Raw genomic sequence first — 10815 nt, 5'->3', positions numbered from 1 at the left:
TATGTATATATATTTATGTATACAATTCATGGTGATGGCCTTTTTCAATTTATTTCCTTAAGTAATATGGAAGCAGTTTACACTCATGACATTTTATAAAATTTCTTTGAACAACTGACAGAAAAACCTACAGACATGGTGATATACCCTCTCTAAACTTTTGTGGTATTATGGATATGGTTTCTGCCTTTAGAAATAACTATGGTTTAGTCTTTAGACATCACTATGGTTTCCGTCTTTTGACAACAATATGGTTTCCACTTTTAGACATCACTATGGTTTCCGCTTTTAGAAATCACTATGGTTTGCGCCTTAAGGCATCACTATGGTTTCTGTTTTGTGACCATGGTGTAACAGGGTCACTTCCCTGACCGGAAGTGTTCTCAGAATCCTTTCAACACACACCAAGTACTGGTTTTTCACATGCAATGGACTTGACAGTGTCTCAATGAACCAATGGCTTAATATAGCACAATAAATATGCTTCATTTGGTTGGGTATTACCACAACTCTAATTTATGGCATGATTTTATGGAAATTATAGGACCATGTTGAATTCACACCCAGATAGAAATTATAGAACCATGTTGAATTCACACCCAGATACCAACATAACGAATGAGCAAAAATCATCATTTTATTTTTCTTTCCTATTACCTACCTATGAAAAAACAACACAATACTATTATCACAAATAGGTTTACAATAACAAATCTTAACAATAACAAACATAAACACATGACAAAACAAACCACAATCACAAGCAATTATTTTGATTTTACATAAAACCGACAAGTACAAGAACATTTATTACAATTAACAATTAACACATTTCATTTCATAAGAGCACATATTGACATAAAACATTTTGATATTTGACAGTGGTCAACAAATATATATGGCCATTTCTGACTCGGGTGCAAAATGAAAATGGCTATGTGCAAACAGCATAAAACCAGAACAGCCAGCAAGTAACTCGCAGTCTGTTCAGGTTTTATGCTGTTTGCTGCTCATCAGTATCTAAGAATTGGAAATGAAGCCTTTAAAACTTGAATCTAGAAAGAAAAGTCTTTTATTAAATTTTACTTTCTAAGTGACTACAAATGCGTCAAAATTCGAATCTAAGTGGTAAAGGGTTAAGCTAATTTTTTAGTAGAACAAAAATGTAAAGACATGGTCAAGGAACAATATCTCATCAACCAGACATGGTCAAGGAACAATATCTCATCAACCAGACATGGTCAAGGAACAATATCTCATCAACCAGACATGGTCAAGGAACAATATCTCATCAATCAGACATGGTCAAGGAACAATATCTCATCAATCAGACATGGTCAAGGAACAATATCTCATCAACCAACTCAACAAGTGTCAAATAATTTGATAAAACTCAGATCCTAGTGGTATGGATACACAAAATGTAAAAACATTTTTTTTTATGTAATAGCACAATAACTACTAATTAATTAATTAATTAATATTAGATTTACTATATATAAATGAAAATCACAAATAATATCACAGATAAACGACTTTGAAGGAAACAAACGACCAAAATCGCGCACAAAAACTTACGTTTAACAACTACAATGAAGGACTTTCTATCAAAAAGGACGGGACACTAAATCTGGAGGGAACAACCATGGGGACAGCAGCAAATCAGCAGGTCAAACAATTATTGTTTTTATTATTACACATTTAGAGAATATATTTGAGCAGTGCTCTGGGAAAACTGGGCTTAATGCATGTGTGTCAAGTGCTGTACCAGATTAGCCTGTGCAGTCTGCATAGGCTCATCTGGGACAACACTTTACGCCTAAACTTGATTTTTTGTTTTGAAGAGACTTTCTTTAAATGATAATCTACATAAAAGTTGTACAGACTCATGCACAGGCTAATCTAGGACAACACTACAAGCACATGGCGTTAAACCCTGTATCACCAGAACACAGCTCATTAAAATATACTAAAATGTCTACACTTTTATACTTTCATTGCTCATTATATAGCTTTTCCTTTAAATATTTGTGTTTTTCACTTACAAAGGTCTTCATAAATATTTATTTCTTATTGTTTTTTCACCATGTTAATCTTATAATGTTTATTTGTAAATGTTCATCAGCTGAACTTCTTACCACAGTGTGACACTTTTATACTTTCATTGCTCATTGCATAGTTTTTCCTTTTTTTTTTTTGCTTTTGACTTACAAAGGTATTCTTAAATATTTATTTCTTATCGTATTGTTTTTTCACCACGTTTATCTTATAAGTTTGATCGGTTAATGTTCTTTTTATATTATTTTTTTGACATACGAAGGTCTTCATAAATATTTATTTGTTATTGTGTTTTTTTTTCACCACGTTTATCTTATAATGTTGATCGGCTAATGTCACATCAGCTAAACTTTGTACCACAGTGTTTATCAGGACAGCAACACTTATCCCATTTCAGATTTGGTTTATCTTTCCAGCTAATGTCTTTGTTCACAGATTATCTTCACAGCAGCAGATTATCTGCACATAATAGGATAATCTTAACAGCTTTATGGTTTATCATCACAGCTAAGTTTCTCTTCAGATGTTTATCTTCACAACAAGAGATTATCTTTGCATAATAGGATCATCTTTCCAGCAATATGGTCATCATCGCAACTAAGTTTATCTCCATATTTATCTTTAAATTAATGGATTATCTTTGAATAATAGGATTATCAATATATTTTCACAGCTATATGGTTATCATAACAGCTAAGTTTATGTTCAAATGTTTATCTTCACAGATTATATTTGCATAGTAGAATATTCAATATATTTTCACAGCTATTTTTACGTTTGACTGTCTTAGAGTTTATGTTTATCTTCGCATGTTGTAGGAGTAGTTTCTTGATGTTGCTTGACTGTCTTGAAGCTTGATTAGGCTTAATTGACCTGCAAACAACAATAGCAACAATGTCATTCATAGAAACAATGTCATTCATGGCAACAACAACAATAACAACATCAACAGAACAACCCTGTCTTGTTTCGTAAATTGAAAAATCATTCTTTGATTTCATTTTAAGATTGAATACATTATTTTATTAAATAACAATATATTTCTTAAAGCATATTCAAGATTATGCAATCAATTCATTATTCCAAAATATTCAATCTATTTAATAAATATAGGAAAGTGGCAGTTAACAAAATGTTTCTTTAAGATTCTTTAAGTTCCATACAACAAATTGTCTGGATCTATTTTGAACTATGAAACATTCAATTTAATCTTCAATACAAAATGAACTCAAGCTGATGAATACCCCACTGACAAAACCAAATGTCCTTATACTGTAAAATCATTTTAGATTCATCAGCATGAAATTATGTGGTTTAAAAAAATGACTTTTCGTGGAAGCCTTAATTTGTGGATTTCTGTTTTTATAAAAATAAAGCAGATGAATTTGCGTCAGTCATTTTCCGATGTATTTGTTCTAAATTCCAGGATCTGTCAACCCTTGAAATCAACAAAAATTAATCTCCAACAAATAATAATGATTAACCCGTTACCCCTTAGATATGCATTTTGAACATTTGTAATCCCTCAGAAAGTTAAATTTATTTAAAGAACTTTCTTACTAGATTAAAAATTTAAAGGCTTCATTTCCAAACCTTAGATACTAATGAGTAGCAAACAGCATAAAACATGAACAGACTGAGAGTTACTCGCAGGCTGATCTGGTTTGATGCTGTTTGCACATAGCCATTTTTACTTTGTTTCTGAGCGGGAAAGTGTTCAACAGTATACAGCAATGAGTGGGACAGTGTTCAACAGTATACAGCAATGAGTGGGACAGTGTTCAACAGTATACAGCAATGAGTGGGACAGTGTTCAACAGTATACAGCAATGAGTGGGACAGTGTTCAACAGTATACAGCAATGAGTGGGACAGTGTTCAACAGTATACAGCAATGAGTGGGACAGTGTTCAACAGTATACAGCAATGAGTGGGACAGTGTTCAACAGTATACAGCAATGAGTGGGACAGTGTTCAACAGTATACAGCAATGAGTGGGACAGTGTTCAACAGTATACAGCAATGAGTGGGACAGTGTTCAACAGTATACAGCAATGAGTGGGAAAGTGTTCAACAGTATACAGCAATGAGTGGGACAGTGTTCAACAGTATACAGCAATGAGTGGGACAGTGTTCAACAGTATACAGCAATGAGTGGGAAAGTGTTCAACAGTATACAGCAATGAGTGGGACAGTGTTCAACAGTATACAGCAATGAGTGGGACAGTGTTCAACAGTATACAGCAATGAGTGGGACAGTGTTCAACAGTATACAGCAATGAGTGGGACAGTGTTCAACAGTATACAGCAATGAGTGGGACAGTGTTCAACAGTATACAGCAATGAGTGGGACAGTGTTCAACAGTATACAGCAATGAGTGGGACAGTGTTCAACAGTATACAGCAATGAGTGGGACAGTGTTCAACAGTATACAGCAAGTTGTATGAAAGAAGTCATCTATTTAAAACATATTTATTTTAGCTCACTTGCATAGAAAGCCTAATGCTTATTTGAGAAGCTCTCAAGTCCGTTTCATGTGACTAAAACCGGTACTTGGTGTCTACGGGGGAAATCTAAAGAACGCTCCCACAGTGAGGATGAAACCCGTGACCTCCCGATCGCTAGGTGGACACCATATCCACTACACCACTGCAACCTGTAGTCATTTTACCCTGCATTAGCAGTGGCCAGTTTTGATCCGGCCTGATCTGAACACATTTTGTTGAAAACTCCTTTAAAATGTTGTTAAGGAAATTATGTTTTAAGTTATTCAATGTATAGTCGAGCAAACTAGAGCATAATTTTTGTAACATGGAAAGAAAAAAATCATGCAATGACAATAATATAGACAATTTATGCAAGTTTGAATGGTGTACTTTGGAAACAACTATTAACAATTTTCAAGGAAATATTTTTTTAGTTGTTTAATGAACAGTCGAGCAAACTAGGGCATAACTTTTGTAACATGGAATGTTAAAAAATAGCACAATGACAATAATTGGGACAATAAATGCAAGTTTGAATGGTGTAGGAAAGCATCTCCACACAAACTTGTGTCTACAGACAGATGGACAGACAGAGAGACAGACATCTATAGTGATTCCAGTACACCCATCTCTACTTTTTAACAGAGATTATACAAATATAATTATGATTTAATATATTTTAATAAAATACTTTACATTATAAAGTCAAATCGCAGCTACTAATTATCTAACTAATATACAGCAATTAACTAGTCACACCATAACACCAAGAGACATAGCAAGTAAATTCAACAGTTGCAGATCGAGCTGACAATGTAACTTTGTAGCAAGCTTGTATGTTATAGGTAGAAACAGTATAAAAGATCGCAACAATGTTTTATGAATTACAAAGAATAGTATATTATGAAGCATTCAGTGAAGAAAATCAACTTTATATGTAGTAAGATAGCAAATTAAATGTATAACCCATGTTATGCAAAATGGTTCTTATGCCAATTGAGGTCAGCATAGCTCCAGCCCAGCCTATGCAATTGTGCAGTCTGGTCAGGGGCTACGCTGTCTGCAATAAACTCAAGCAAGCTTCTGTGGTCACTGTCTGGCCAGACTGTGCCAATCCGAAGACTGGTCTGGAGCAAAGGGGGGGTGCATATTGCATAAGACCCATTTTCGCATGAAGTGCCTCATGTATTGTAGACTTAATGCATTTGCTAGCAGATGCTATTAAAGCAGCTTATGCAGTATGCCAGCAATTCCAGCAAGGCGCAGTCTTACCCCCTTTCTACCCTTTGCTTGCGTCTTTTCTAAAAAATGTATAATAAGAGAATTTTAAGGGTTTTTCACAGAATATGTATAATATTTTCAGCAAACAAGATGCAAATTACAAACTTTGTGTGCAAAAATGGCACGAATCCTGTTAAATAAAAATGGTGCAATAAAAAAAAAACAACACTTCAATATGAACAAGAGGGCCTGAAAGGCCCAAAGTTGCTCACCTGAGATTACAAGATATTATTGGGACAATTCTCCTGACCAAGTTTCATGAAAATCGCTCCCTGGCGGCCATGTTTTTCAACCAACCAGCATCATTTTGAACTCATCCAAGATATTAATGCGATGAATCTTCTGACCAAGTTTCATGAAGATCGGACAATAAATGTGGCCTCTAGAGAGTTAACAAGATTTTACTATAGCCATATATAGCCATATAAGGAAAAATGCTCCGCCCCTTGGCAGCCATGTTTTTCAAGCAAACGTTACCATATTCGAACTCATACAAAATATCATCTAGACCAATCTTCTGACCAAATTTCATGAAGATTGGACAATAAATGTGGCCTCTAGAGTGTAAACAAGGTTTTACTATAGCCATATATGGAAAAATGCCGCGCCCCCTGGCAGCCATGTTTTTCAACCAACAGGAATCATTTTCGAACTCTTACAAGATATTATTGGGATAAATCTTCTGACCAAGTTTCATGAAGATCGGACAATAAATGTAGCCTCTAGAGAGTTAGCAAGATTTTACTATAGCCATTTATAGCCATATAAGGAAAAATGCCCCGCCCCTAAGCAGCCATGTTTTTCAAGCAAACGTTACCATTTTCTAACTTATCTAAGATATCATTGAGACCAATCTTCTCACTAAATTTCATGAAGATCGGAAAAAAAATTTGGCCTCTAGAGTATTAACAAGGTTTTACTATAGCCATATAAGGAAAAATGCCCCTCCCCCTGGCAGCCATGTTTTTCAACCAACCGGCATCACTTTGGAACTCGTCCAAGATATCATTGGGATGAATCTTCTCACCAAGTTTCATGAAGATCGGACAATAAATGTGGCCTCTAGAGAGTTAACAAGATTTTACTATAGCCATATAAGGAAAAATGCCCCGCCCCTTGGCAGCCATGTTTTTCTAGCAAATGTTACCATTTTCCAACTCATCCAAGATATCATTGAGACCAATCTCCTGACCAAATTTCATAAAGATTGGACAAAAACTGTGGCGTCTAGAGAGTGAACAAGATTTTACTATAGCCATATATAGCCATATAAGGAAAAATGCCCTGCCCTTTGGCAGCCATGTTTTTCAAGCAAACGTTACCATTTTCGATCTCATCCAAGATATCATTGAGACCAATCTTCTGACCAAATTTCATAAAGATTGGACAATAAATGTGGCCTCAAGGCAAATGTTGACGTCGCACAACGCACAATGGACAAAAGGTGATCACAAAAGCTCACCATGAGAACGTTGTGCTCAGGTGAGCTAAAAATCAAATAAACCACTCTAAGCTAACTCCATAAACCACCATTTCCAACAAAGCTGCAAACTTGAGCATTTTTTTTACACCAGAAAACCCTTTAACAAGATTTATCCCAGGTGATGTATTACCTTCTGAGTCTAGAAAATTAACACGAGAATCACACACAAAGTTAATTAAAAAGCTGTCTTACTGTTGCAGTTAACCAAATAATTAAGAAGATCTTTGCTCTTAAAGGTACTGACAAAATAATCAACACTTAAACACATTATTTGAAAACAAACATAGACGTGAAGATATGGGGTGGGAAATATTTTCATAACATTCATCATGTTTGGGCAAAAATGCATACTGCAAAATATTTTCAAAGGAATAGGGGTAATTAAAGTACAAAAGATTTTCACATGCTTGAAAAAAGTTATGTTAAGAGATTGGGGGTTAAAATAAATCAAAAAGTTATTTAAGATTGAGGGAAAACAGAGAATTTAAAGATTTTAACATAGTTTGAGTGCAAATGTTTTAATTATGATTGACAGAAAGAAGCAAAGTATTATAACATTATAGAAGGTAAAGTGCAAATGTTGTTTTTTTGTGTGAGATTTAATTTGGGCAAAGAGCAAGAATTTAACGGCAAAAGCTTCAAGTACAAAAGTTCTTAATAAGAAAGGGACAAGAGAACAATATTTTCAAAGCTTAAGTGTACAGAGCATCAGGTTTTAACAGAATATGAGGCTGAGATCTTTTTTATATTGCAATGGTAATGTGACAAATGGAGTCTACAACAATAGGGTAAAGCATAAAATGGGGTAACAAATGAAGTCAAGTAAAAAATTAAGCAAACAATAATAGGGGGGTTAAGTGCAAAATAAAGTAACACATTCAGTCAAGTGAAAAATGAAGTAAACAATCATGGGGGTTAAGCGCAAAATGGAGTAACAAAATGAAGTAAACAATAATAGGGGTGGGGGTGAGGGGTGGGGGGGGGGGGGGGGTTAAGTGCAAAATGGAGAAACATATCAAGTATATTTAAAATGAAGTAAACACTCATGGGGTTAAGCGCAAAATGGAGTAACAACTTAAATCAAGTAAAAAATGAAGTAGACAATAATGGGTGTAAAGTGGAAAGTGCAAAACAGATTTTAGAGTCACCTTGAGTCGTGTTCTGAGAAAACTGGGCATAATGCATGTGTGTAAAGTGTCATCCCAGATTAGCCTGTGCAGTCCACACAGGCTAATCAGGGAAGACACTTTCAGCTTTTATGACATTTTCCGTTTAAAGGAAGTCTCTTCTACATGAAAATCCAGTTAAGGCTGAAAGTGTCATCCCTGATTAGCCTGTGCGGACTGCACAGGCTAATCTGGGGCGAAACTTTACGCACATGCATTAAGCCCAATTTTCTCAAAACTGAATTGAGAGTCACCTTGTAGCTCCTCCTCATCTATCATCTGCCAAATGAATTCCTTCGGGTAACCCTTTTCGTCGAGGAATGGGGACGGCATAGAGCCTTTTTTGGCCACCAATGGATGATATTGGTCTATGGCGAAGTTGTATGACAAAGCTGCAATGTTAGACGGGTTAGAAAGCATTTGCACTAAACAAGGTTATTTATTAATCAGCAACCTTATAGATTATTTATATTAAGCATGCAATAGCAGCTGACAATTAACAAAAAACATAGTAAAGTAAAGCAAAACAATAACAAACAACATAGCATTTCCACAAACCCACAAATGCAGAAGCTCGCATTTTGCATATCTCAGCACAAAACATGGATGTTTTCAATTTTTGCATCTCCTTTTCTACAGGTTTGAACTGAGAAGCAAAATGTACAAGTTTTAAGTAAACTGATCTAAAGTACTCTAAAATCATTTACATTAGTCTGCATGACATTTCGTAGTTTTTAAGAAAATTACTTTTTCTTGGACATGTAAATCTGTGGATTTTTTATTTTTGAGAAAATAATTATGAGAAAACTGGGCACAATGCATGTGCGTAAAGTGTCGTCCCCTATAAGCCTGTGCAGTCCGCACAGGCTAATCAGGGGCGACACTTTCCGCTTTTATGAATATTTCGTAAAAATGAAGTCTCTTCTTAGCAAAAATCCAATTTAGGTGGAAAGTGTCGTCCCTGATTAGCCTGTGCAGACTGCACAGGCTAATCTGGGATGACACTTAAAGCACATGCATTAAGACCAGTTTTCACAGAACAAGACTCATATAAGGGAATATGCCTTTGTCATTTCATTACATATTTGTGAAAAATTTGTGTACTGGGCAACCCACGAAATCAACGAATATTAATGTCCTCAAATAATAATGATTGTACAGTAACACATTAAAGCATTGTACAGAATCAATTTGAACAAGCATCAGTGTTGTTGTTTTTGTTCAAAATGGAGGCCGTATAAAGTATATATTTTTCCCAAATAGGACCTAAAAATTCCCAATTGAAGGTTTAAACAAAAAAGTTTATTTTTATTTATTTAGATCTCAACATTTAGTTAATCTCCCATCCAGCTCTACATTACACCTTATTAAATATAATATTTAAAAGAATTTTATTCTCATTTTTTGAAGCATTAGTATTTCCCAATTTAGGTCAAAATGACACAATTTTTCCCAATCCAAAGGGACCTGGCCCCATTCAAAAATGTTGAAAAAAACACTACACGAGCTCCCGTGTTAACCAGTTAGTAAACTTGGGTTAATGAAACACATTTGAACTAGTTTTCAGAGCAATTTCACCACTGCTTTCTCAAACTTCAATGTTTGTTTTCAAACAAAAATGTTACTGCACAGACAGAAACACAAATTATCACGGATTAAAAACTACGTCACGAAATCCTTACGCTCTCAAAAACGAAATATTTCCGCCCGATTTTCAGCAAATTGAGTATCTTCAAGCAAAAGGCAGCAGCAACATTTACAGCATATACAAAAACTAAAGCAATGAATTTACACAAAAAATGTTCGCATCACACAAAAATGGGTCTTATGCAAGATAACTCCAGACCAGCCTGTGCATCAGCTACTGTCACGCAGAGCCTTATGGTCTCAATAGCCAACACTAGGGTAGCTCCTGACTAGACTAAATGGATGCCCATTATGGTCAGGGGCTACGCTGGCCGCATATGGCATAAGACCCATTTTTGCATGACTCAGGTCAAATAATGCCATGAAGTGACACAATGGAGGTTTAGTTTGAGCTTAAACCTAGCTATTGTTGCTTCATTTCATAGAAAATCTGAGGTTTATAGGTACTCTCTTTTATATCCTGGGATAAAAAGTACTTTTTCAGAAATTGATAGCACCAGAAGCCATGAGCTTATTGTTACTCAAGTCCGATTCCTAGGTAGAACAAGTACTTGTGTTGTTGGAAAGATCAAGGGAACGCTTTCTGATAGGGGATTGAACCCATGAACATGTGAAATGTGCCACACGCCATTATACACTAGAAGATCTGCTAAATAAAATAACAAATGTGCAAACTATGAAGAGGCAAAGACAT

General features: G+C 35.2%; 1 protein-coding gene across 4 annotated transcripts in view; it reads right to left on the bottom strand.

Annotated features, from left to right (window-relative positions):
• Nucleotides 1-623: 623 nt before the first annotated feature.
• The window catches only part of LOC127847285 (inversin-like), a 178446-nt gene continuing 168254 nt past the window's right edge, over nucleotides 624-10815 (bottom strand). For 3 of the 4 annotated variants that reach the window (XM_052379099.1, XM_052379096.1, XM_052379098.1), the window contains 2 exons: nucleotides 8729-8866; nucleotides 624-2931 (listed from right to left, as the gene is read on the bottom strand). In XM_052379099.1, coding sequence (XP_052235059.1) covers nucleotides 2858-2931; nucleotides 8729-8866 — 212 coding nt within the window. In that variant the 3' untranslated portion in view covers nucleotides 624-2857. Of the gene's footprint in view, nucleotides 2932-5816; nucleotides 5846-8728; nucleotides 8867-10815 lie in introns of all 4 variants that reach the window. The other variant, XM_052379097.1, reaches the window with a different exon arrangement.

The sequence above is a fragment of the Dreissena polymorpha genome, chromosome 10 (assembly GCF_020536995.1).
Source record: "Dreissena polymorpha isolate Duluth1 chromosome 10, UMN_Dpol_1.0, whole genome shotgun sequence".
Lineage (NCBI taxonomy): Eukaryota > Metazoa > Mollusca > Bivalvia > Myida > Dreissenidae > Dreissena > Dreissena polymorpha.
This window is presented reverse-complemented; position numbering and strand designations above follow the sequence as displayed.